This window comes from Myotis brandtii, unplaced genomic scaffold (assembly GCF_000412655.1).
Source record: "Myotis brandtii unplaced genomic scaffold, ASM41265v1 scaffold455, whole genome shotgun sequence".
Classification (NCBI taxonomy): domain Eukaryota; kingdom Metazoa; phylum Chordata; class Mammalia; order Chiroptera; family Vespertilionidae; genus Myotis; species Myotis brandtii.
The window spans coordinates 2,729,034-2,756,988 of NW_005367384.1; the positions used below are offsets into that span (position 1 = coordinate 2,729,034).

General features: G+C 46.3%; 2 protein-coding genes and 1 long non-coding RNA gene across 5 annotated transcripts in view; 1 reads left to right on the top strand and 2 right to left on the bottom strand.

Annotated features, from left to right (window-relative positions):
- Positions 1-2,427, top strand: part of AGK (acylglycerol kinase) — a 78,068-nt gene extending 75,641 nt beyond the window's left edge. For all 3 annotated transcript variants that reach the window (XM_014546740.1, XM_005875019.2, XM_005875018.2), the window contains exons 15-16: positions 349-433; positions 1,426-2,427. In XM_014546740.1, coding sequence (XP_014402226.1) covers positions 349-433; positions 1,426-1,563 — 223 coding nt within the window. In that variant the 3' untranslated portion in view covers positions 1,564-2,427. The remainder of the gene's footprint in view (positions 1-348; positions 434-1,425) is intronic.
- LOC106727617 lies at positions 2,079-5,851 on the bottom strand. Its single transcript, XR_001363845.1, has 3 exons — positions 4,239-5,851; positions 3,384-3,503; positions 2,079-2,373 (listed from the first exon to the last, which is right to left on the bottom strand). It is a non-coding gene; the product is annotated as an uncharacterized LOC106727617 (long non-coding RNA).
- Positions 5,852-6,429: 578 nt separating this feature from the next.
- Positions 6,430-26,182, bottom strand: KIAA1147 (KIAA1147 ortholog). The gene is made up of 8 exons (XM_005875017.2): positions 26,052-26,182; positions 24,939-25,097; positions 17,105-17,258; positions 14,790-14,928; positions 13,504-13,635; positions 13,166-13,316; positions 12,504-12,572; positions 6,430-10,506 (listed from the first exon to the last, which is right to left on the bottom strand). The coding sequence occupies exons 1-8, from the start codon at positions 26,144-26,146 to the stop codon at positions 10,311-10,313; spliced, it is 1,095 nt and encodes a 364-aa protein (XP_005875079.1). The 5' UTR covers positions 26,147-26,182; the 3' UTR covers positions 6,430-10,310.
- Positions 26,183-27,955: the final 1,773 nt, after the last annotated feature.

Consider the following 27,955-nt stretch of genomic DNA (forward strand, 5'->3'; position numbering starts at 1 on the left):
TTTAAGAGTTGACTCACAAGAAGTACCAAATAACAGAACTTTAGTACTTTTCCTAAATAATTTAATTTCATTCTAATTTTTGAATTTGGGGTTTTTAACAGCCCAAGAATTGGGTACATGTGGACTATTTAAAATTAGGACTAACGACATACCCAGCTCTCTACAGCAAGTAGACCTCCTCAACCCAGAATGCTGAGCAAGAGTTCTCATGGGAAAAATTACAGAACCCCCACGGTGTTCAATGGATGAGTCCTTCACCTCATCAAAAAACAGAAGGAACTTGCTACGTTCCTGCAGTCTAAGGCAGTCACCAGTACTAGTTTCCAAGCTTGCCTTTTCCCCTAACAGAAGTAAAAAGGTACAAGACCCCAAGCTGCGTCCTGAGGGCACCGAGTGTCTCCAAGCCAGCCAGTGCACCCTGGTCCTGCCCGAGGTAAGCGGCTTGGCTGGGCACAGCTCTCAGCTCTTTCTTCCTCTGGGCTTTCCCTCTCCTTTAGGGACCTGGGATGTGCTGAGCACTTTGCCAGGCTCTGCGTCATACAAGGGAGACCTGGAAGACGACAGAATCAATGTTTTTAAGCCAAGGTTCTCTAAAGTGATCGTTCAGTCTCCTGAACTTTCCCAATATGTAAATTATGCAAAGCGTTACTGTATTATCACACCCAGAACATTCTCAAATGTTAACAGTGGATTCTATCTTCACACTCGTCATGAAGGATCTGGAAGCCGTTTTCAGAATGGCACTAAGTTTTTCTGAGAAATGCCAAGCCTATGAGAATAATCTATGTAAGTGGGAAAAAGCTGGAAATTCCATCTCAGTTGTAAGGTTATTGTTAGTGATGCCGCAGGAGACAAGCTGCTGCAGACTGCCCTGCTTTCCCCAGGAAGGACTGCAGTGCCCCACAGTTTCAACAGAAACGTCGAGTTAAATGCATCGACAGGGAAAAGCTCTGTAGACTCTGCAGTGGTGCTTGCTACACCTTAAGTACAGAGCTAAGCAAATCCTAAAGGGAACCTTGAACAGTCAGGTGGACACATGATGGCTCTCCTAGGGGAATGTGCTGTCTTGCTCACTTCTCCTTTAAGAAAGACTGGGGCAGAGGAGGACCTGCAGCATGACTATGTTTATGAATTCCTTCCTCCAAGATGTGGCAGGACCCCTGTCTTTTAATATATATTTGAACATTGTAACCTTGCTTCTCAAATCCCAAAATACTCTGGTAGGAGATAGAGATTAAAAAAATAACCTCTTTCATGGATGGTGGAATTGGGATATATTCAGAACCAGCATGATGCCCATAATAGACATTGAAATATTTTCCTAAAATAACATTTAAACTAAATCTTCAGAGGATGAATGACTTGCTCTGGTGCTAACAGGACTCTGCCAGGTGTGGTGTGAGCTGAACACTCTCTTCCTCACAGGGTACAGGGGGCTCCTTTAGCATCGACAGTGAGGAGTACGAGGCGATGCCTGTGGAGGTGAAGCTGCTGCCCCGGAAACTGCAGTTCTTCTGTGACCCGAGGAAGCGAGAGCAACTGCTGTCGAGCTCAGCCCCGTGAGCAGCCAGGAGACGGGCCACCAGTGGGACCAAAAGGGAACAGATGCCTCAGCTGCCCCCACAGTGTTGTCAGAGGATCCCCAGGGCATTTCCATGGCAAGTACCTCTGCCCTTCCCTCACAGTGCTTCCCGAAGTCTGCTCTGTCCACCTGCCTTCCATTAGCGCATGCTTTTGACTCTGAGACAGTCCTTCCCCCAGCTAAGTTCAAGGACACTCACACGCAGCGGCTGGAAGAGGAATAGGCTAGACTTTGTTATTTCCCCAAGTACAACTGCAGTGGCAAGCAGGCTCCTAGACTCCCTGCGTCTGTCTGTCCTTGGGCAACCCTAGGACTTCTGCCCCCCGAGTCCTGGCTGCAGGCCTCCCCTGGGCGCTGCTTGGTGAGCTCTGACTTGGCTTGTTTCAGGTCGATTCTCAACCCTAAACTGTAGGTGAGGTGTTTCCCTCTTCAGCCTGGGCTGAAATACTGTAAAATACTTTTTGTTTAAGTAGTGTTTATTAAATGTTTTCAATGTTAGTTTGCATGACAAACCAGCTGGGGTGCATGTTGAAAATTGACTTACTTGGGGTCCAACCCAAACTTACATAACTCAATCTGGATGGAGCCCAGGAACCTGCATTTTCCTGACAAGCAGCCTCCCTCCCTCCCCAGGTGATTGTATTCCAGGCCGTCCCCCAGCCTCACCTGGACAGTGTTGTAAAGTTGTGTACTTCCTAGAAGTTTTGCCAAAACCAGGTGTCCCGTCCCACTTGAAGTTGACATCTAAAATTTTTCATGGGAAGTTGCCAAAGCATGTACTTTCTGCTGTCCTGTAAATATTGATATTTTGAAATAAAATCCGTTACTTCACTCTTTTAAACATATCCATCCACTTACAAAAAAATACATTATTAGTTGAAAATTTTTAATTTTTTCTCCTTGTATGTATATTTCCATACTATTTCCTTTATTAGTTGAAAATTTTAAATTTTTTCTCCTTGTATGTATATTTCCATACTATTTCAGCAAAGAATGCTATCATAATGCAATCTATTTTTATGCTTGAATTTTTTAGTTCTTAAGTGTTAGTACAGAATAAATGTTATATTTATAAAATTGATAAAAGAATTTGATAATTAAATAACTAATTTTAAGATTTAACTAATTTTATTAGGATGTTCTTTATCCAATTATTTCATTTATCCAAGAACACATATTATTTGTAGCTAAAATGGAATAGGAATGAACACTATATTCCTTGTTCCATTTTTTATAGATTTAAGCACATCAAATGAATTTGAAGAGCTGCACGACACTGTTATATGTCAAAAATCAGTGATCTGTTAACAGCTTGACGAGATCTCCCTTTAGTTGGCTGAAAGCAGAGAACTAAAAACTCCTAGCCTGCTAAGGATTTGTTAGCCAGTCATCTTCCTTTGCTTTTAATCTCACCATCAACCTTGTTCAGTGCCAAGTTTTGTACTCTAGAGGGCAAAGCACCTCAGTAAGATGGATGAGAAGCAGCCTTCTTTTATAAAGAGGAAGGAAAAGTGGGAGGGGGACTGGCAGGCCTTAATCAGCTTCAGGGCAGCATGTATGCTGTGAGCCCCTTGCTGTCTGATGCTTTAAAGCAGGCCATGTGGATATTTATAACATCATTCAGGGGCCATGCATAATTATCAACTTAAAAAGTATAATTGCTATGAAAAAAAGCTCCTAGATTTATTGAATTTCTAGTCCCGCCTACAATTACCTTGGCTGGATCGGATCTCCCTCACCCCTGCTTTATAAAGCAGCTACGAAAAGCCGATGTGAGAAGAGCACAGAAAACAAGGCTTACCTATGACTTCTTCAGAGAGGTGTTTAAAACTGTGCTTCTGTCACCAGAAAAAAGTAACAGGTGGGTCCGAACAAGCAGAGTGAGGATCACCTACTCACTGCCCATGGAGGGGAGGAGATGCTGTGGTAGAAGGAAAAGTTTTCACATGAGCCGGAGAATTGAGCACATCCTGATTCTAGAATAAAGGACCAGCCGGAATCTGGTAGGCAACCAGCATGTGTGTGTCAGGGCTTCTATTCCTTCCATCAAAATAATGGAACTTAGCATTGGGGAGGATATTTAATCCAGATTACTATTTTCAGTCACTTTAAATATAAATATGCCCTGATTTAAACTATATCCTGTGAGACTATGGTTTCCTTATCTACTGCCTTGTCCTTCCATATAATGTGCATGCAAAGGCCATTTAGCCGTGCAGCTAGGAGAGGGTCATCCTTCTCAGCCACACCGGGATGCTGAGGCATCCAGAGAACCCGAGTCCCTCGCCTCCTGTTTAGTACAAACCTCTGTCAGACCAACTTCACTCACAAGCTAAAGCTATTTCTATTAAATAACTTAATGGAAAGCCTTTGCATGCATGGTTATCATTACTATGTGTCTGGTGCTTTACATAAGCAACTGATTGATTCAGTTCTCATAGCAGCCTTAGGAAGTAGGTAATGTCATGGGAAAGTAGGAGCCTGGCTTAAAAACACATCAACAATGTTAGCAATTTACTGCCTATGTATAAAAATCAAATAAAACTTTCATGTCCACATACACACACACACACACACACACATGATATATATGTATATCTCTCTCAATCATACATATACGTGAATATACATATAATATAGAACGTCTTCAAGTAACCTTTGGTGGGAGGAGACGTGAAACGGAAGGGCTGTGGTCTCTGTGGTGTCCTCCCCTAGAAGTCTTCTGATGGGATTGGGGTTCGAGGTCCTGGCTCCTCCGGATGGCAGTTATTCCGGCTTTGGTTCCCGTTACTTGGAGAATGTCTGTCCGTGGCCTCCAGGAGGACAGGCCCCAGCTCTCGGGTTTCCCACACTGTCGCGGGAAGTGAGGTCAGCGTGCAGTCGTGGGCTCTGCTCTTGCATTAGCCGTCACTCCCTACTACAGACACATTTCTTGGACCAGGTGAAGGACTGCGCACACGTGTTCATGTTAAAATGTGAATTTTAATTGTAAAAATTATTTTCTGTAAATATAGTTATATCAGCTTCTCTACACACAACTTGGTTCAGATATATACAGATATGATATACACAGATGTTATTTGTACCACAGAACAAAATCAATTCAAGAAACACTCTGAAATTCAGGATAATCCCAACTTTCTCTGGGCCTTTAAAATTATCACCATTGAAAACAGAGCAAGAATAACATACCTATAAGCAGTAGTACTCAGGGTAAAATTTATTAACTGACATACTGATATCATAAGATGAGGTAAAGATTTGAAACAAAAGTAGACTCAGTTCCTCTTATTGCTATAACTCATACTGGGGTGTTAATCAAAATAGGGGCTGGACATTTAAGGTGACAAGGGATGCTATGCTTTTCCTAACTTGGGAAAAATAGGAAAATTTTTTTTTCCAAAGCTACAACTTTTTCAGAAAAGGTTTATTTCTCAGACCCACAAAAAGTTTAGCCCACAAGCTTGGAGTAAATAAAAGATGTTACTTTTGTTTTCTACCCTATACCCCTAACGGCCCCTTCCACCCTGTCTGACAAAAGCCCAGAATCTACACCTCCCCTCACTGTGGTCTTCCTAAGCACGCTAGACTGAAACACTTTTCCTGATGCCACTTCAAAAGTATGTTTATACTTTTATCTTTGCTTAATTTGCCCAGAGGAAGTTTTCACTCGAATGTCAAATTAGCAATCAACTAACTCAGTGACCTCTGTGTAGATTTGTCCTTTTTTGGATCATCTCTGGCCAATCTGTAATACCCTGCCCCGCCTTCCCAGCTATCCTTAGAAAGCAAACTGATCTTCAGTCTAACTGGGCTTTCCACCGCAAACAGATGATTCACACTGACCTCCCATTAAGTAATTAAATCAAGTTTCTGAATGTAGGGCCTACTGCCTCTGAAAGCCCATGCTATGCTGAGCTTCTATAATAAACGGAAGAAATGAAAGCAGAGCTTTACTTCCCCATCATTACTTATACAGCATTAGAAAATGCTGATTTCCTTTCTTAATGTGCAGCTTCATCCAGCTTCCCCTGTTCTCCAGCTCCAAGCGTGAGTTAAAGTGCCAGTTATAAAACTGCCTCCCACAGTCAAGAGGCCTAATCAGCATTATTCCATGACTCTATGTCACCCTCCCTAGGACTGTCAGGTCTATCTCCTACAGGGTGCTATTAGATTTCACAGTTCAGCCTAGCCAGGGTGGCCCAGTGGTTGGGCATCAATCCATGAACCAAGAGGTCACAGGTTCAATTCCTGGTCAGGGCACATGCCCAGTAGTGGGCATGCAAGGAGGCAGGTCAATGTTTCTCTATTCCTCTCCCTTCTCTCTCTAAAATGAATAAAAACATATGTATAAGAAAAAGATTTCACAGTCCTTGTTCACTCTCCAAAACATCTAAAGTCATAAAACTTTTATGGGGTCTCAGTTGCTTCTAAATTCCCAAACTGCCCATTTCTTCTAGGATTACAGTTTGGAAATTTCCTTCCATTCTAACATCTGCATACTCATTTCATCACACAGTAATATTGATATAAAAATAAACTTCCATTTCTTATAAGAAAAAACATTAACTTAATTCACAGTTAGCCTTTCCCCATAATACTCAGTACTCCACTGGCTCCTGGGAACAGAGGTATATTAGTAACACAACGGAATATTAAAAATCCACAACTTGGGAGTAAAAGGAGCTCTTAACTCCTTCTCTTCTGCTACCTGAATCAGAAAACGGTTTTCCTGAAATGCGGGGGGCGGGGCCTGCGGATATAAGCATCTGGGTCTGCAGGATCCTCACTGGCTGCAGGACATGGTGGAGCTGAGGGGCAGGGGAAAGCCCGGGACTGGACTTTTCTTGGATCCTCCGCCCGCTAGCGAGGAACCTAACGGAGATAAAGCTGTGCATGCGTGTTGGTCCCCAGATTAACTTTCTTGCTGTTTTCTGTCATCACACTAAGGCAAGTTCACTGCCAATCAGAACACTGTCTTATGATTTCCTCCCCTCCTGTACCTCTGCAAGAATGAGCTGCTCTGGGCTTGGAGAAAGCATCTTAGTCCATTCCCTGGGCCTTGTTGTTTCATAAAAAACACACCAGAAAAACAAAAAAAAAAGGTCCCTGAGGTCCGGTCCCGGCCTCTTCCCTGGAGGGTTCCTATACCACCATTAAAAGGTTAATTTGTTACTGCCCTTTGCAAAAGTTTCCCTAAAGGCCTCAGTTTAAAGGTGAATAATCTCCTCTTTTTATTGTGCCTGAAGGGCTCTCGATGTATCAAGACAAATAGCTGGCTCCTCCTCCTCGCCACCAGCAGGAGAAACAGTGATTCAGCTGTGATTTAATTGAGCTTTGTCTTTATCCTCCAGCTAAAATATCACAGGCTGTTACACTGATAAATGAATTTTCACACACGGTATTTAGAATTACCTACACCCCGTGCTACACTTAAATTCTCCATCTCGACTTTCACATGGAACCAAACAAGGTCAAGTTATAAATGCAAATTCCTATGCTAACTTATTTCCACCAATAAATACATCCATGAATTTGGCTTTCCTGCCCCAGCCAACTGCAAGAAGAGGTGTCGCATGGATGAAGGATTTGGGAGGCGCGTGCCTCCTAACTCATGGAGTCACAATTTACTGAGGCCCAGGGCCCCAACTGGGCAGAACGTCATGCTCCACGAAAGCCAAAGCAAATTCTCAACAAACAACGTGGCCCAGACTTTTCAATTGGTAGGAGATAAGCCCGACCATTTCTGACTCCTTCCAAAGGCAGTCCCGAGCTAGAGGGCAACTGGACATGGTGGCAAAGGCTGACTACTGCCATCTGCCAAGCCTGCAAACTTGAAAAACCCACTTTAACACCAGTAACCCCCACGCCTGGATTAGGCCTCACCAGGATTCTCGCAACCTGGAGTTTTCCAACGCGACCTCAGGATGTCAGCGCAGCCCAGGAGTCTCAGGTCAGCAGTTCCCAGGATGGTTCACGGCTCCCAGCACCACACAAGCTCAGGCTGAAAGTTGCCCAAGGGACCCGGCCAGCGGGGGCAGGGAGGGCTTGCTCCAGCAACAGCCCTCAGTCAAGGGGCCACACCCCAGGTTAGGTTTCCAACAGGTTCCAGGTCAGTGGTCTCCATAGGCATCCCAGCTTACAGACCGGGAAGGCAGGACCTCAAAGGATGCTGCTCACCAACATCTTCCAAACGAAAGCGATGGTTTCTCAGTATGTCAACAGGGACAGAAAACCAAACCAAGGTGGCTTCCAGCTTCTGCCGCCGCCACCCAAGGATTCCTGCCTCAGACCTCACAAACTCATTCCCCTTCTAGGAAACAGGCAGCGAATCATGCTGGGCTGGGCTGCCCACCCGAGACAGTGGGGAGGAGGCAGGGGGATGGCAGTCAGGTCCACAGCAAGCTTTCAAAGGGGAACCTCCACATCTCAATCGAAGCAAAAAATGCTCGGGAGATGACAAACCACGACAAAGGGAATACAGAGCCAGTGTGCACGCTGGTCAGCCAAGCAGAGGTGGCACCACACCGACTTTCTAGTCCCACGAGGAAGCGGCAGGGCGGGGAAGGCCGGCAGGGAGGGGACAGACAAGTTCCGCTTTGGGGTCAGCTAGGGCTAGGTTCCCCATGACCTAAGACATGGCACAGCCTCATGTGTATGTTCCCCACTGGGGCACCCAGACCCCAGCCCTCTGCATGGCATGAAGGTGGACGCACGGACATGCCAGACAGATGGCTGCCCACAACAGTGGAGTTGAGTGAAGCCCAGAGCCCCTGACCCACCATTCAGAGGGAACTCCAGGAGCCTCATTTTCTCCCCACCACCTGTACCTCAGCACTTCCGAGCTCCGAGTTTACAAGACCACAGACACAAGTGTTCGCATGCACACAGACTGGAGCCCAAGTGCTGAAAAGGCATTCTTCCAACACACTCCCCAGTTCCACGGAAACAGCGTCTGCCCGTGTCCTCCATGGGAATCTGCCCTGCCCTTCCACCCCCCCCCCCGCTCCGACCCCCCACCCCCAGCTTTGCACCCCTGGACCTTCCGCACACCCCCGACAGTAACCAGGACTCGGCCCGGTGAGAAGGCCGCCCCGAGCTGAGAGAGGGCGCTCCTCTAGGAAAATGGCAGAGCAGCTTTCGCTTGCACACGGATGTTTTCTTCTATAAACACACATACTATTGACATGACTGCAGGGAGAGAAATGTACTGCACAGTCTACATTTCAATGCCCACACTTATTTACATATTTACAGAAAAGGCACTGCCCTGATGACTCGATGCCTGTTGGCGGTCCCACGCATGCATTTCTGTAGCCTTGAATTCCTTCGTAAGGAGCCACAGTGAAAACAGCTCAGTCATGCGACTCACCCATTGGAAGGTTATTTCTGCTGTGTGCATTAGCCTGGCCACAGACACGATACACTGATGGCTATTCCGGTAACAGCCAGGCAGGAAGGGGGTAGGGGAAGGAATTATTTCCTTAAGTCAAAATCCTAAATTACGGCCCTAAGACTACTCACAGGCCCCAGCTTCCTATGTCACAATCGCTACCTCACCGAAGCTGACATCCATCGAACGCCCAGCCAAAGCGAACAGGCAGGGACCGATGGGAGCTGTCCAGACTGAAACCTCTGAGAGGAAAGCAGAAACTAACCTGATACTTGGGTTCCCGAACACTCGCCGGGGAAAGGCACTGTCATATTTGCTAACAAACCTGATAGGTCCCTGTCCCCAATTACTTAGCTCAAGGAACGTCCTCTCTGCAGGAGGAGCTCTGAGGCTCCATGCCAGCCCGTGCTCTCAGCTCGGTGTTAACCAGCTCAGATCCCGGCTGGATTACAGAAGCCAGGGAGGCTCTGCTTTGATCCGAGGCTCTCCTGGTCACGCCTCCGGAGGGCTCACCGGATGAAGGAACATCTTCTATCCTGCACCTCAATTCCTCCATCTTTGGGCAACACATGCTACTCTTTAAAAATACCCAAATTATTCCAAGAGGATGGGTAGCCCTTAAAGGAGACTGAATTGGAAAATGGATTTGCCAACCCATCCCGAGAGGGGGATTCTGAGGAAGTGGCCGCCAAGAACTGGGAGGAGTCTCAGCTGACTGACAAGGAGCCTCTCCCTGTCGCCCGGTCCCAGGAGAAGCTCGTACTCGGGTCGGAAACATCCTTCTGTCCCACTCAGATCTCTACTCACAGGAAGACACAGGTTTGTCCTAATAAACAGGAAAATGGATCTGACCCCCAGCCTGGACTCTCAGAACTGATGACCTTGAAAGGTCACCTGGTCTAGCTTCCGCCACGGGGGATACCCAGGACCACACTTAGGGAAGACGTGGTCTCATCCTTGAATCCATTGCGGGCCACACAGAGTTCTGGAACAGTCCACCTGTGTCTCCAGAGATCAGCCCACTCCTAGCGACACTTGGCCTTTGCCGCATCTCAGGGCATCCAACAAGGAGAGGAGAGAGTCAACGCTGATAACACCGGAGACCAAAGCAGGCAGCAACTCTGGGAGAAGGCGGCAGACCCCAGCGTCCTACAGAAGCAGCACACAAACCACGGCAGTCTCATCTCACCTCTCCAGAGCAAGGGAAGAACGGCGATTGCAAAAATTACATCAGTTGGGAAGTATAAACAGTATCCCTTTGTGTCCACTTAATAAAAAGTGAGCCCTCGGGGCCTGGCCGAGTCCCGCAAGCAGCTCACCAGCCCGGCTCCCCTCCTATGGGCAGCAGGGGTTGTCGATGACCAACATGACGTCGATGCCGTAGGCCTCCAGCAGGTCCATGAGGAAGCTGCGGTCGCCCTGGGGGTCCAGGCCCATGCCCCGCGCATGCTCGGCTGTCAGAGTTTTGTCCTGACTGGCGGACACCTCCAGCAGCGTCTGGAATATCCGGTTGTTTTGTTCGAGGAAAAACCTGCATTTCCGAGACGAGACACAGAAGAGGGAGGGCAGAAAAGACAAGAAGCTCACCAGAGAGTCCACGCCTGGGGAACTAGCCCACACTGTCTGGTTGAATATACCTTTCAATGGTTTCAAAAAATCATAAATCTCTTTTAAAAAAGAAAACAGGACCAAAGTTAAACGGGAGGGTTATTCAAGTACGACTAAGATTTGCAAAGAAAACACTGGCATTAATCCCTGTATGATCAGGGGAATCTCTGAGCAAGTGATGGCCTGCTGGGAGGGGACCAGAAGGTTAAACACGGCTTGGGGGGGCGGGGGGGTGCTGTGTTCCTCTCTGTGCTTAGTCACAGGGGAGTTAAGACAACGGAGCTCCAGTTCTGAGGTCAGGACCTTCAGAGAGAAACAAATGCACCTTCTGGGCCTGGGCTGGGTAACAGCGGCAGCAGGACGAAACGAATGACACCTGGGCCTCTGCAGGTCTCGCTGGCCCACACGGATGCCCACGTTAAAGGTGCAGCTCGGAGGAGCTGGGGCGGGCATGGGGCGCTCTGAAACCAGCAAGGCTGCGCGTGACAGGTGAGGGAGACACCGAGCCACGCTGCAGGAACCAGCACTGCCACAGCTGACCATCATCCTTGGGGTCTGTTCCCTTTGATTACTTTTTAAAAATTATTCACAGAGCATGCTCTCACGTCACTGATTTGTAGAACCACACGAATATGTGAACCGTGCCCAGAGAAGGCATTCGGTGTCCAGGCTGCTCGGTGGGGTCCCACAGTGCTCTCGGGCGGGCTCTGCAACGGCGCCTCATGGCCAAGGACGCTGTGGACGTCCAGGAACTCCAGGTACCAGGGAAGGTGTCAACCCTTGAGGAGACCATTCCCAGGTACTCTGACACCTCAACAGCTTGTAAGTGGGCGCTAGAAGGTACACTTTCTCAGGATCACAGTCCTGCACTTTGTTGAAATATCAATATTACATTTTCAACACCAAAGCCAGAGAGGGTTCTCACTGCAAGCTGTCCCCCACCCCACCCAGGACGGGGCACAGGGAGACCACACCCCATCCAGGACGGGGTGCAGGAAGCAACCGCACCTCTGTTCTCCTCACTGAGCACTAGTTCAAAACTGCTCAGGAATGAAGTTGATGCTCTGAGAGATACAGGCTGGGCTCCCACCCTGACCACCAACAGATCGGGGGCGGGGGGGGGGATGATTTCATTAGGTTCAAGGGTTAAATTTTCAGATTATCCCATAAGATTCAGTGCAAAGAACTACTCTACTCAAAGGCAGCAGTGGAGAAGTCCCTGAGTCCTGAGGGACAAACAGCTCCTATGCAGTGGACATCCTGCAAATGCCCAACAGGACAAACCCCAGGACCCCATTTCCTCTTAATGACCTTCCCCTGCTTTTTTCCTTAACTCCTGTGGGCCCCCCACTAAGAGCATGTCGGGGTTCAGGGCTGACAGTATGGAGCCCAGCTCTGAGTGCCCTGGGAAGTGGGAAGGAAAAAGGGGACGTGCAGTAAACCTGACAAGCTTGGGGGCACATGGCGGCCTGACAAGCTCACTGACCAAAAGTGACCCCTCGGGACGGTCTGACCACCAGATCCTAACTGGGCAGGTCACGGCAGGCATTCCCACCCCAGGCCCACAGCTCCTCAGCAGAGGTCAGACTCTGCCTTATGTGAGCTCCGTCCACTGTTGTCGTGTAGCTCGGACAACACACAGTCAGTGGGCTTCAGGCACCGTCCTTCCGTCTCCTCCTTTAATTCTAATGCATAAAATAAGCTGCAAAACTGCCATTCTCCAGAGCATTTGAGATTTTGCTTCCCAGCAATTGTTTGGCTCAAAGTCAAAAATTACCTACAGGTTTGTATGTTTCTTACATGGACAGAAGCAATGAGGGACCTCCCTGGCCTGCAGTGTGACCTGGGAGGGATCCGGCGTACAGCGCTGGTGCTAATGGGGCCCTCAGGGAGGCCCCACAGCCCAGCCCAGCGACTTACAGCACAAAGAGGTCCTCTTCACATGGGCCGTAGTCCCCCTCCACCTCCTGGGAGTACAGCAGCGTCTGCCTGTTGTGGGGAAGCACCATGAGACTCTGCAGGGCTGCAAGGTCTCTGTCATCGGCAAGGTCATCGTGAAGGCGTCCACACAGACCACTTCCACCCAGGAACGAGGAGGACCCAGAGCAGGTCCTCCATCCAAAGGCAGGGAGAGAAGGGGCCAGACAGGAATAAATAGGACTGGGAGTCAAACCCTGGGTCCAGGGCCGGGTCTGGCCCTGTATCACCTCAAGCAAGTGGCAATCTTTCCCATTTGCCCATCAGGTGGGATGCTAATGAGGCCACTGGTTGTGCAGGACAGTGAACTGCGGAGCATTATAAGGCAGCTCAGAGCTGTGGTGCACACACCAAATGCTCCAGGCCTGGCCTCTGCCCTGGACTTCGCAGATTCAAGTCCATCAGAAAGCAGCCCCCCTACCCCATGCGGATCTGCTGTGCTATCAGGAGGCTGTGCTGGGCCCCGCTTCGTCACCGCCCATCGCCCAGGCCTGCCATCTGCTCTGAGGGGAGGGGTGGGCTGGATGGGATGGCAGAGACCCCAGCCCAGGGTCCCACCTGGGGACATCTCCCCGAGGACACTGCCGGGGCTGCCGGGGCTCTACCTCTGCTCGTTGAGCCGCCGGTACTTCTCCCGGTCGGCGCTGTTGATCTTCAGCAGGGGCTGCAGGTGGTCGTGGTGTGTCTTCACATTCTGGTTGTCCACGTAGACATCGTACAGCTCCCGCTTCTCCTCGAAAATCTTCTCCGTGGTGCCTGTGAGACCCGAGGGCAGGAGCTGGGACCCGGAGGCCGTCACCAAGGGCACCAACCCACCCGCCGAGGAACAGGAGCCCAGGAGCCCGAGTCCCTGAGGAGAAGGGCCCTTGGGGAGCCGGGAGGCTGTGGAAAGTACTCGGGGCAGGGGCGTGTGGGCAGGAGGCGGGGAGGGCCCCGTACTCACAGGCCACATAGGACACCTCTACCTCCAGGCTCTCGATGTCAGCCACGTTCACATAGAAGAAAGGCTTGGACTCGGGAATGGTGCCCCCGAGGCCGGGCAGGGAGACGTTGGCCAGGCAGCAGCAGCAGTATACTGTGGGGACGGAGATGGTGAGGGGTAGAGTCTGTCCCTCCCAGCCCCTCCGCCTGCGAAGCCGCCGGTCCTCTCTGAGCCCTCAGCCTCCAAGGATGCTATGGAGGGCTTTGCTCTATGCTGCCCAGGCACCTGAGTAGCAGGTGGTCCTGATTCCAAGGAGGTGATAGGAGCCTGTTAGGTACCGCAGCAGAACTGAGGTCCTCAAGGCCACGCCAGTGATGGCCTACGAGACCCAGTGGGCAGGCCTCAGTCTTCCCCGCGCTAGGGCTTACGTAGGACGGGGCACTGCTGACCTGACCTCCTCAACATTCCCGCCTACTATGACCTCCACCTTCTGGCCCCTTCCTCCTGACAGTCCCACCTCAGTCTCTTCTGTCTTCCTCCTTATGGTTCACCTCTTGAGCTTCTCTTCTCTCCCTCTCCCCACGGATGCTGTCCATCATATGGTGATCAGCCCAACATTCCCCCAGGGTCCTGACCCAACTACACCAGTGCCCGGTGGACATCTGGAGAAGGCCTCACAGCACACACTCACCATGTCCAAAGTTCACTCTCATACCACCTGCTCCTCCTCAGTCCCCATCTGGTGGCCCCAACATCCTTGTCACCCTAGACCCGTGGTCGGCAAACTGCAGCTCTTTGGCCCCTTGAGTATGGCTCTTCCTAAGCCTTAGGAGTATCCTAATTAAGTTAATAACAATGTACCTACCTATATAGTTTAAGTTTAAAAAATTTGGCTTTCAAAAGAAATTTCAATCACTGTACTGTTGATATTTGGCTCTGTTGACTAATGAGTTTGCCGACCACTGCCCTAGACTCTTCCTCCATTACAACCTCACACACATCAGAACCTTACAACCCAGCCACACACCAAATGCTGTGAAGCTTATCTCTTAACTACAATCCATCTTCTCTGCTCTAATCCAGACCCTTATCTGTCACGGGACCACTGGTACATCACCCAGTGCATTTTCTGCATTGCCACGAGTCCACATTCTAAATCCAGATCCAACCAGGTCACTCCAGGCTTAAAACTGTGGCCCCCTCCCTTGATGTGGCCCAGACCCTTCTGAACTTGGTCAACAATGGAAGGACTCAAGCATTTGCCCTGGGGAACTCAGGAAGAGCCTCTGACATTGGCCTCTAGTTACCTCGATAGCACACGACACCCACAGGAGGGGGAGAAAATATCAGAATGCGCTTTCGAAGTAAGGCAAATTTCCAAAGAATGAGGATCTGTTCTCCAAAAAACTTAATAAACTGAGACATGCAGCCAGCTGGGTGTGTGATCTGAAAAAATAAAAAGGGAGGAATAGCTTGTTAGAAATGTCATTTTAAAAATATTCGAACAATAAAAACAATCACAATAATTCAAACACTTGGAGGCTGAATAGCATACTATTAAACAATGAGTGGGTTACCAAAGAGATCAAAGAAGAAATAAAAAAAACATCCTGGAAACAAACAACAATGAAAACACACAATCCAAAATCTTTGGGACACAGTGAAAGCAGTCTTGAGAGGGAAGTTCATAGCATTACAGGCCTACCTCAAAAAACAAGAAATACTGGTAATAAACCATCTAACTCTGCAACTTGAAGAATTAGAAAGAGAGCAACAAGAAAATCCCAGAGTGAGCAGAAGGAAGGAAATAATAAAGATCAGAGCGGAAATAAATGACATAGAGACCAAAAAAAAAAATACAAAAGATCAATTAAACCAAAAGCTGGTTCTTTGAAAGGATGAACAAGATTGATGAACCTCTAGTCAGGCTCACTAAGAAGCAAAGAGAGAGGACCCAAATAAACAAAATCAGAAATGAAAGAGGCAAAATAACAACAGAAACACAAAGAATCATAAAAAAATACTATGAGCAACTCTATTCCAACAAACTGGTCAATCTAGAAGAAATGGACATATTCCTACAAAAAATATTCAATACAGGTGGGTGTGAACCCCTCTAAAATAAACCCCAAAGTATAACCAAACAGATGCAGGTTACTTCCACATAAAGTGATAGTTTCCTCTTTCAAAGTCCCACCTTTAAATTAGATGCCTATCACTCAACAGCTCCCCTGACACACTGAAGTTTGAGTTCAAGGGTCACTAACTACTTTACTCAGGAGAGATAGGTGCTGGGGAAACAGGACTGAACGAAACTTCTTAAAAGTCATAAATAGAAGTATCTGATGCAACAGTACACCCCAGCAAGAACATTTGACTCACAAACATTACTGAACACTGCAAGGTATAAAATGATGAGCAGAGGGTCCCAAATTAGGTCCCCAAATGTATGGGGACCCAGCTGCTGAGCAGAATGAGGTCTCTGCGAAGCCTGCTGGCCGCCTCTGAGCCCTCAGCCTCCAAGGATGCTATTGAGGGCTTTGCTCTGTGCTGTCCAGGTACCTGAGTAACCAGGGGGTCCTGCATTCTGAGGTCACCAGGAGGAAGACCCAGAGGGCCTGCTGGCGGAACAGTCCACTGCACTTCAACTGCAACCATCCCTCCTTTCATGGTAAACACAGGAGCCTGTTACTCGGTCAGTAAGGTACGGAGGCCCTCAGTCCAAAACCCTCAAGGAACTCAATGCTCCCAACAACTACGTGAGCTTAGAAGTGGGTACACTTCCCCAGTCGAGCCTTCAGATGAGACTCAAACCCTGACTGACACCTTAACTGTGGTCTCACAAGAGATCATGAAGCAGAGTACCCAGCTAAGCCGTACCTGATTCCTGACCCATAGAAACTGTGAGATGATAAATATGCACTGGTTTAAACCATTAATTTGGGAGCCACTGTTGGCCATGCCTTCCCTCAGTTTGGAGTCAGCATCCCTCACTTTCTGCCTATCCAAACACTTCAGGGATCACCTCCTCTTCCAAAAAGCCTTCACTGATTTCTCCCTTAAACTCATGACATAATTTCTCTATCAGGAAGCTCAAGGTTTCTGAAGTATCTTGTGACCACCTACAAGGTCACAAGTTCAGAGTCATCTTTTTCCCTCCCAACACCTAACACTTGGCCAGGTGTTTTGTTAACTGTAAACAAATATATCCTAGTACAAAGGCAAAGTACTTCAGAAAAAATACACAATAAAGCAAAATGCAAAACACTCTAACAAAAAACTGTGATACCCGCTGTAACTCTTCATCGTTAGCTCAAATGTCTGACTTTAAAATGTCTGAATCAATAAACTCAAAACCACCTCTTTCCCCCCAGAATCCACCCAGACTGGCCTATCAATACGATTTTGCACAAAGATTATGAAGGGTCTAGAAAGCACGGTGTTTAAGGTAACTTGCTTTACGTTTTAAAAGAACCCAAATGCTAGTTAGCAATCCTCCTCTATCAAAAGAGGACGTTGGGCACGAGCCCAAGACATAAATTCCTTATTAATTAAAAACACAAGTAAGCACTACTGTATGCAGACACAAGCCCAAAACGTGTGAGAGTACAGCAGACCTCACCTTCATCTCTGGGTACATGTACCGGTGGATGGAAGGCAGCCAATAGACAGGGGGCAGGCTGCCGCCCCTCCCGGGACCAGCATGGAGCACCCCTTTCTTGTCCTCGTAGAAGGCAGCCAGATGGGAGTAATGTCCTGGCATCTCCAGTTGGTGTCTGCAAACAGGCACATGCAGGGTGAGATCGAGACCTGGTGGCTGCCACAGCTCTGTCCCTCGCCCCCCCACCCCCACGTCCCCGCCCCAAGGGCTGCAACACTTAGGGGCAAAGGCCCTGATAAACTGAAAAGACCCCTTTTCTGAGGTTGCCCAGGATGCCCCCTTGGGAATTATAGGAGATCCTTAGGAAAAGCTCCAACGTGGGATCTGATACTCCCTGACAGGTGGGGGATGCATTCCCCTGCTCACGGGGAACAGGCAGAATTCTCAGACTGTGACCAATGCCTATCGTTCCTGGGCGAGGTGTGCTGACCACTGTGTGGGGCTTCCCAGAGCCTGGCTTTGGGCCTGAGAAGGGGGGGCCTGGGAAGACCATGATCCCTGTTCTGAGCTGCTCTTTGTTGAGAAATCATGCTTGCGGCTTTGTTGTTGTGAGAGAATAAGAGGAAGCAGTGTCTCAAACAAGAGGAAACAATTATCGGATGTCACTAAGGGCTCAGAATTTCCGTACCAAGTAATGAATAAAAAGCTCAGAATCTCTTCCTCCCCTCCCGCCTTACCCACTTGGGATGGCAGAGCCTGTTGGTGGGCAGCCCTGCCAACTGACCCCAAATCAAGAAAGTTGCCTGGAGGCCCTGGACCACTTGGACAATGGGGATTCTGCCTTCACGGTGAATGCGGGAGTGCAGGGAGTACTACTTGGCACTATGTTTAATGGGGGTGTTAAGAGTTGAACTGTGTCCCCACCAAAAAATATGTTGGAGTTCTAACCCCCAGCACCTCAGACTGTGACCTTATTTGGAAACTAGTGACCTGGTGCACGGATTCATGCACATTGAAAATAAATTAATTAGAAGGTGGCTGGTGGGGCAGGATTGGGCGAGAAGGGCTGAACATGCCTTGGAGCCAACATCCCACGGTCCCTCCCCAGTGTCTTTGGAGTGAGCAGGGTCCCTCCAGCAGGTGGGGTCCCTTGGCCTGGCCTGCAGGGATAAGGCTGAAACGGGCTCTCTGACATCCCCTGAGGGGTCCCAGAGTGCGAGAGGGCACTCTGCAAAGCTGCTATCATACAGCGGGTGGAACACAAACGCAAGTACAGTAAACCAAATTCTGGGCCGACAGTGCCCCCAGCAAGGAATAAGGCTCCCTCCTCTCTGGTTTTGGGGTGTGTCATTCGAGAACCGCCTCTGCCAAGTCACTGCAGCTTGGCAGCTCCTGCGTTGAGCATCTGCCTCCTGGTGGTCAGTGCACATCATAGCTACCAGTTGGACGGACACTTAGCATATAAGCCTTTTATATGTATAAATAGGGTCTTCATAGATAATTAAGGTGAGTCTTAACCCAATGTGACTGGGTTCCTTATAAAAAGGGGAGATTTGGACACAGCCACACACATGCAGGGAAGACGCCATGAGAAGATGAAGGCAGAGAGCAGGAGTGATCACCTACAAGCCGTGAAGGCAAGGCCGCCAGCAAACCCCACTCGGAGAGGCAAAGACACATCACCCCTCCAAGCCTCGCAGGAGCCAGCCCTGCCAGCACCCTGATTGTATTCTTTGGCCGCCGGACTGTGAGAAACACATTTCTGTTCTAAGTCACCCAATTTTTGGTACTTTGTTAAGGTAACCCTAGGACACTGACATAGTGGGAATAAAATAGGCACTACACCTTTTTAGCCCATTTGTGCTTTCTCGGCACCCTACAATTTCCTCCCACTGCAACAAAAAGAATCCAAATCTAGCTTTATCGCGCAAGGGGAGGCTCCTCTAATTACAGCTGGAACATCGAAGACTAACACAGGCCATCTCCCCAAACTGTCACTGTTGCTGACCACAAACGCTGACACAAACCACTAGACCCAAGACTTTCATCGTCCAACCAGCTCCACTCCAGAGCGACCAGCGGCCCCAGCCTGAGGCCACAGCTGCCACTTCACCTTGAGGTCCCAGGCAAGTCACTACACTTTCCAAAACCCACTTTCTCTTTCCTTAAAATGCAGATGGTGCATTTCAGTAGACACCTGCACCACCTCGAGAGGGATTACTTTGAGATGTAAATGAAATGAAGTAGGAAAGGTGCCTCACGCCATTTGTGACACGTCAGTCACGCACACATCAGTCCCAGTGATCCTGCAGCGGCTAGCCAGGCACACAGGGAGGGCTCAGAAACCAGGGGGATGGGGAAGGTTCTGGGCAAGCCCAGGAGGAGACCTTCAAGCAAATTTACATTTTAAAAAGAAAAAAAAAAACATCAGCTCCATTCAATGAACGATTACTAAAATAAATGTCTCCTGAGTGACAGCTCTCTAACTCGGGGGTTCCTATACGGTCTGTTTTAAGCTTTGCCCAGGGTACTTATAATCACTTCTTTCACTCTTACAAAAACGTTCGTGTGGATGGGAAATCCGCAGTGACTCACTCAGTTGTGTTTGTCTATCTGAGCAGATGGCAGATTTCAGACACTCTTCAGGGCTGTGTGTCAAACTGAGGCAAGTTTGATGAATACAAAATAACCCAAAGACAAGATTACGTTCAAGGGTGTTTTCATTAGGACCTAATTTCCCTAAAGAGAAGAGTGAGATTCATTTACTGTTTTTTTAGTACTGTATTTTCCATGTTAACGGGGGTAATTTATGTAACGCTTTATTATTTTCTCGGTTCATTGGTGATTTGCTGCTCCGCTGACTGTTCTGTTTGGCTGCATTAAATGCTATGCTTGAACCAAGACGCTAAAGAAAAGCTGAGTCAGGGTCCCTTAGACAAAAAGCTGGCTTCAGGGTCCTGTCCTCTGACCGCCTCAGACACTCCCAGCTGATGGAACGGAGTGGGCAGGAATATGAAATGTAGAATATGAACATCGACATCAACACAAATTGGCAGTTCCTGCGTAATTGGTAAACAACTGTGGTAGGAAAGCCTCAAAATTTAAACACTATAGATTTTGTAATAAACAAGATTGATCTTCAAACCATAATACCAAGATAAACTGAAAGGTGCTGCAACGAAGTTCAGTGCTAGAAGGTAAAGGGGGCATCAAAGACGCAGGAGACCTCCTGGTGATCTGACCTAGGAGGATGCACAGATTAAGAAACTACCACCATGCATCTATGCAGATGTCCAAGAGGCATGACATGGTAAAAGCTGACGAGTAATTGACACAATACTAGTACATGCTACTGATATGAAGCTCAGGCTTCTGGGCCAGACCAAGGATCCCGGCAGGACCTTGGCACTGGCGGTCTCCTGAAACGCACAGCCCCTTCACGGATACAGACGTTTATGAGACCATGCAGATTCCCACTGCGGCTCTCCCCGCCTTCCCCCACCACACCCAGCAACAAGGCACCCGGCGTAAGAACGAGAGATGCCACTGGGCAACGACTACACCATCGCTCGGGTGTATATATATCTTCTGGCTTCACAAGTGCAGGAAAACATGCATTTCCACGGACTGCTGGTGCAGGTCCAAATGTACCATCTTCTGCAGGGTCACTTGCAATGTCTATTAAATTGTACACTGTATACACCCTTGACCCTAGAGCCCCATTTCCAGGAATGTGGCCTAAAGAGCTCCATATATGGATGTGAACAATCATTTACCTACAGGGATGCTCATATTATAGTGGTGAAAAATAAGAAACAATCTAGAAGCCCCCAAATGGTGAAACAGTTACATAAATTGTGATCATCTATATGCTGAAATGCAATGAAACCACCAAAATGACGGTGAGGACTCAGTTATAATATACTAAAAGGTTAGATAATTTAGATAGTAAATGACTTGGGATTTTTTTTAAATTAACATGTATGTGCTTATTTATAAAAGGGCAAAAGACTAGAAGGATGTAAATGTTAACAGTAGATATGTCCGGCTGGTGGTATCATGTTCTTTTTTTTCTTGGAGTTCTGTGTCTAGTTTTCTATGTTAAGTATATGCTAATTTTATATTTAGTCTTTTTAAACATTTTATTATGGAAAGTTTGAATTATATGCAGAAAGTAGAAAGAAGAAAATAATAAACCTTCTATCCATCACTTAGCTTCAACTATGATCAATGTTTTATCAATATGGTTACATCTATATCCTGTTCCCCTCTACTCTTTTTCCTGAAATATTTTAAATATTTCACCCATAAATACTTTGGTGGGTATCTCTAATGGATAAAATCTAATTAAAAAATAGCATAATCACCATGCCATTATCTCACCTATGTTAATAATGATACCTTACTAAAAACTAATATCCAGTCCACATTCAAATTATACCAGCTGTCCCCAAAATGTCGTTTGAGTTGGTTGTATGAATCAAGATCTAAGCAAGGTCCCAAAATGTAGTGATGTGTATTAACTCTTTCACTTTACAACACTCCCTCTTCCTTTTCTCATTGTTTTATTATAAAGCAGCTCTCCAGCATCTTGGAGTTGTAGATGAACCACTAATAAGTTTGGGATATCAGAAATAAGAATGAATATAAAACAGAGATTAGGTGTTTTCAGAAATCAAGTCTGGTTAGTTTATATAAACATCATGACTGCAGTCTGGTATCAGCCCTGCCTAGACCCGGGCCTCCCTCACGATGCTTCTTTCTTTTCCTCATAGTCTCTCAAGTCTCTTCTCTCGTGTTACCTCAAGCCCTCTTCAACCACCTTTCTAGCTATAACTCAAAATCTAAAAGCCAGAAAAAAAAGATTAATGAATTCACTGAAGGAAAGAATCTGCATGACAAAAAAATGTTAGACAATAAATGACAAAGTGGAAAACTATTTTCAATTTATGTCACAAAGAACAAATCTCCCATTGTACAGAGAACTCCTATAAATTAATTTTTGAAAGGCCAACAACCCAAAACAAACGTATGGGAACAGTTCACAGAAAAAACAAATGATTCAAACTCAACCTCACTTATAAAAATGTAGCCCAGTTGGTGTGGCTCAGTGGTTGAGCATCGATCTATGAACTAGGAGGTCACAGTTTGATTCCTGATTCCCAATTCCCAGTTGGGGCACATGCCCAGGTTGCAGGCTCGAAGCCGATCAATGATTCTCTCTCATCATTGAAGTTTATATCTATCTCCCTCTCCATCTCTGAAATCAATAAAAAATATATTTTTAAAAAAATGCAAATTAAAACTACTCATGTACCTATCAGAATGCCAAAAATTCAAAGCTTTTATCTTTGTGTGGGCAATGTGGTGAGAAAACATCACCCCCTTGAATTACTGTTGGGCATGCAAAATGGTACAATCTCTATGGAAAGCAATGCAACAATCTCTCTTAACATTACAAATACATACCTTTTGAACCACTAGTTTTATTTCTGGGAATTGAATGTACACTGATTCTGCTGACTTATGAAATGATACTTGTTCATGGGTGTTCAGTGCAGTGTTATTTGAAATGGCAAAAGACTGTAAAGAACCAAGTGCCTATCAATACAAAACTTGACAAAGAAAACCTGGTTCTTCTATACAGGGCACCTTTACAACCATAAGAAACAAAAAAGAGGCGAGAGACCAAGATGGCGGCATAGGTAAACACCGCAGCCTGCTGCCGCAAACAACCACTTCAAAAATACAACTAAAAGACGGAACGGACATCACCCAGAACCGCAGGAAGGCTGGCTGAGGAGAGACTCTTCAACTAGAAGGAAAAATAACAGCACACCGAGGCTCCTTTACAACCATAAGAAACAAAAAAGAAACCTCGTTGAAGATATGGAATATGAGAAGACCTCCCAAATATAGTGTTTAATGAAAGAGGCAAGGCACAAAACATGTAGAACATGTTACTTTTATATGAAGAGGGGGAAGTGAGAATCTACATTTGTATTTGTATAGACACATACACAAGGTCTAGAAAAATACATGAGAAACTGACAGTGATTACTGGGACAATTGGATGGATGGGGGAACTGGGTAACAACTTAATTGTTTGCTAGTGGTAGAGACTGCCATTCTCTTCTTCCTTTAGTAATAGGACCTTCCAAATTTTAGCTGCTCACATGGCCACCAAGTTTAAGACCACATTTTCTAGACTTTCTGGCTATAAGGTGTGGCTAGTAATTAAGATGTGGCCAATGAAATTCGAGCAAAAGCAATGTGTTCCTGGGACACACGACATCCTAATGATCAGCAGGCTTCTACCATGCAGATGAAGACAATGCTCTAGAAGATGGCAGAAGACAAGACAGAAAGACCTAGGTCCCAGGATGACCCAGTAGAACACAGCCACCTACCATCCAGGAGGGCTTCTCCCTCTCTGGGACAATCATGCGAAAAAAAGAGCGGTATTTCTATCTTGTTTGATTCGCTGTATATTGGATCTCACAACTGAGAGCTAAGAACTGAGGGGATTGTAATTATAGAACTTTATGTAATAGATATTGCAAACTATAAAAATTGAGATGGGAAGCAGGGGAGAAGAGCTGGGAAAAAGTAGAAGATAATGGACTCTGTCAACAGTTGAAATGCAATTTAAAAACCAATGACACCTATACAAAGATTTCTGCACTTTACTGTACATGTTATTCCTCAATAAAAATAAGAACGATACTGTATCTTCATGTTTTTCATATTTTTTCTTAACTTTGGAGGAATAGATCAAGAAATAAGATATCTTATTGTGAAAAAATATATATTCTCTTAGAGTCTGACAATTCCTTCAGTTTCATTTATTCTCTTCCTAATAGATACAACTAAAATTAATATATTTCATGAAAACAGCCTATTTGTTAAATTAAATCCTCATAAAATACTAATACCATCTTTATAAAATTATTTCTATTTTACAATGGCATTCACTGCATATTGAGAATGGATATCTCTCTGAGTGGGAAGATTTTTAAAAATGGACATCTCTGAGCGGGAGGATTTTAAAAATTCATTTGTACTTCTATATAAATTTTTAAATAAACATGTTTTCCCCCCACAAACAATAAATTTCATGTTGTTTCAAAGATAATGATCAAGAGAGATTGTTATATAAAAAAATCAAAAAAATGATAAATTTAAAAAGTACAGGAGATAGAAGTGTATGTATGTATATATATCGTATGATGCCAAAGATATATTTTTATAGTACACACACACACACACATACATACACACACACACACACACACACACACACACACACCAGAAAGGAGGCAAATGTACTAAAATTTTAACAGCGTTTTAAGGATTAGGAATAGATTTCTCCCTCAAAATCTGAAATGAAATTGGAGTACTTATAGAATGAAAAAGAATGTTAAATGACTAATAGTTTTGCTGCTTCTGCCAAAAATTCCCTTCCTATTACCCAAGTAATAATAATTACCCTAAATAAATGATTAGGCTTAAAAAAATTAAGAGTCTGTTTGCCTCCCTGGGGCAAGGAGGTTATTATCCTGGCTCCAGGAAACAAAGGTCATGCACATGGCAGCAAATGATTTAATCAGACGAACTGAATGACAGTTTTAAAATAAGGCAAAACCTACCCCAGCTTTCATTATAGTATGAAGAATTATTAGGTGGTACCTTAGCTAAAACAAAAAGACCACCACCTGAGGCATGAAACATGGTCGAGGATGTTCTTGGAAAGGCAGCTGTTGCTTTGGCACACAACCTTGATCGCCAAGGGCTCATCAAGACACCAGCGGACAGACCCCTGCTGCCTCCCCGCACGTGTATCTAAGCCACGTACCGAACCTGGTTCTCCAGGAAGTGCATGTACCGGTAAAGCAGGGTGTAGGACGGAGACAGGATGCCCACAGACTTCATGCGTGCTCCCCGCTCCAGCTCGCTCTCCACCGGCATGTTGGCGAAGCAGGCCAGGCCGAAGAAGGGGCCCTTCCGGAAATAGCTAAAATGGACCAAATAAGCAGTGTGGTTCACAATCAGAGAGAGAGATTTTGTTTTGCTTTGGTTTTTTTTCATTTGAGATGCAGTCCCCAAGAAAAGAAAAAACTGTGTCCAGAGCTCTTTGTAAGAAAGCTCAGCCTAAAAATAACACCTTTTTAGGATCTCAGGGGAATAATTAGCCTAAGCTACTCAACCTCCGAAACGAGACACCCAAGTAAAGAAATGATGGAGCTCGCCAAGGGGCATCCAGCTGGAGCCAGGACTGATCTCTGGCAAGCCTGCTACCCAACTGCCCGTGACCATGAATATGTCCCTTCTCCTCTCCTGCATAACTAACGACCTGATGGAAGACCTAGTACAAAGATTCGTCCCCAGGCCTGTCTGGAACCAGCAATCCGTGTCATCAGCATAAACAGTGTTGACTCTCTCCTCACTTCCTGAGGCTCTGATCTAACAGAGCCTGTGACCAGAGCGGCTACATTTCCTTCCTCTTTCTCACACTGCATCAGTCATGGGTTCAGCCCAAGGGGAAGATTAAAGCTACTGCATTATGCTCATGTTCTTTCCCTTTGCTCCTTCTCCCAAGAACCTTAACTACACAGGACGATAACCTGGCCTGACTTAAGGCTGGAATTTCAAGCTTTAGCACATAAATATCTTGAGTTAACTGAAACTAAACCAAAACTCCATGTTTTCATTAAAGCCAAACCTCAAGTGAGGGCCAATAGTTTTTTTAGAAAAAAACTACAGTAGAAGCTCTTAGCTTCTTTGGGTCACGAAACCCACTGAAACCCTAATGAAATGTAAGGACCTTCTTGCTAGAAAAATAATATAAATGCAAAACTATATATATATTTTCAGGGCATTTATACATGCCTCCTGAAGACCCCCTTATGCTCGGGCGAAGTACAAGGTGGAGAGAAAATGAAGAAGACTTACATTCTGAAGTACTTACATGAAATCAGACTGGATTTTATGGGACCCACTGGCCATAGACTTGAACTCAACACCTTCAAGGTCAATATCTTGAGGTAAACACCATTCCACCATGTTTCCTGTGGGGAAGGGAGAACACAGTTAAAAGAAGCAAAGTCATTCAAAGAACAAGGCTGAGTGCAGGGCTCAGCACAGCTAGCACCACAAGAAACAAACACAGTAACTTGTTAAAACTTTAACTTACCTACATTCTGTACTGTGTAGGTACAGAAAAATACTATACAAAGTGCTCTCATAACTATACAGCTCAATGGATCTTCCCAATGTGCATACACCTGTAACCAGCGCCAAGACCAAGATGCAGAACAGATCTAACAGATCTGCAAGTCAGAAGCCTCTCAAGCCCCCTCCAAGTCACCAACCCTCTCCTGACTTCCAACACCATGCATCAGTTTTTGAAATTTGTATAAATGTGATCATCGTGTGTGTTCTCTTTTGCTCAGTATTTTTTTTTTTTGCAAGATTCATTCACATCGGTGCGTGGAGCAAGTACTTCCATCCTATGCATATAACACTGTTTATCTACTTAACTGTTGATATACATTTAGCTCATTTTCAATTTAATGCTATTACAAATATCACTGCTATAGACTATCTGGTGGATACAATTGGAGGCAGAACTCCATTGCTCAGAACTCCTTTCCCTGTGTGTTTCGGGTCCACATGGGAAGGTGGAAGTGAAGCAGTAGCTGTGCTGTATTCACAACGGAAGGTGGTGCAGGAGCACCAGGCAGCTCCCAGTGTGGGGTGCAGCCAGGCCTGCTGAGGCCACCCTCCCCTGGATCCACCTCCTCGGATCCTCTACCAGCTCTCTGACTCCAGAGCCAGGAGTGTGTTTAGTTCCATAATGCTGGGCGTTAGCTTCATCAGGACACTCAAGTAGTGACGGGCTGACCCAGGTTCCCATCCATCCTCATCAATTCCACATTGTTCTCTTTCTCCCCAATGTTACCGCCTTCTTCCATAACTGCTCACTAGTACACTCTGAGCTCCATGATCACACACAAAGACGACAGCCGTACACAGTATCTAACCAGCTCCCACACTGTGCAACACCACATTCCTGAAATAAATCCCTGTATGTATCTCCCAGTGGTTCTCTCTTGGATTAACCTTTGACTGACACAAGAAACACACATTTCTGTTGACTACATCACGAGAAGAAGTGCTGTAAAAATGCTCGCATCGCTGCAAACTAGAAAACGTCAATAGTTCCCCAAGTAGTGTTTCCCAAAGCTTAGGTTGACAGGGCTTCTGCAAAAAATAAAACAAGTTTTTAAAAAGGGATTTGAACCAAACAAGTTATATAAAGATGGACAGGACACATTATTGCAGAACTTCTCAGAGCCTTTATATGTTACTCTGCACTGTGAATTTCTATGAAATGAATACAGTGTTTAACGTTTCCACAATTATTTGGCCAATAAACCTATTTTTAAGGGGCATCTAAGGGACATTTTATAGACATGCTAGTAGATAAGGGGCAGCAAGTAGGCCCTTGGCATCCATTCTTCCTTTTTCCTAGGAAACAGACCCTTCTACGTTTAGCTTGGCACATGGCCTTCCAAATGATAACTACGTTTCTCAGTCCCTTTTTGCATATACATATGGCTGTCTATGTAAATTCTAGCCATCTCATTTACTCAACCAATGAAATGTAGACAGAAGTGAGGTGTGTAGTTTACAAAATGTGGCTTAATGGGCAGGAGAATGATGCCCCTTCCTCTACCCTGCTGCTGGGAATGTAGAGGTGGGTACAAGCTATTCTCAACCATGAGGGTGACAGCGTCCGCCTACTTGTCATGGAGGGGATGATGGAGCAAGAGCCACTGTGAGTCAAGGTCCCTGGATGACCTCATTGGG

What these genes read in the sequence shown, in the direction of transcription:
- KIAA1147 (XM_005875017.2), bottom strand. Translation starts at nt 26,146, where the DNA reads ATGGTGGAATGGTGTTTACCTCAAGATATTGACCTTGAAGGTGTTGAG. An exon ending in AAAATCCAGTCTGATTTCAT is followed by an intron (nt 25,098 to 26,051) that starts GTAAGTACTTCA and finishes GGTCCATTTTAG; the next exon opens with CTATTTCCGGAAGGGCCCCT. An exon ending in CGGCGGCTCAACGAGCAGAG is followed by an intron (nt 12,573 to 13,165) that starts GTAGAGCCCCGG and finishes TCCCCACAACAG; the next exon opens with GCAGACGCTGCTGTACTCCC.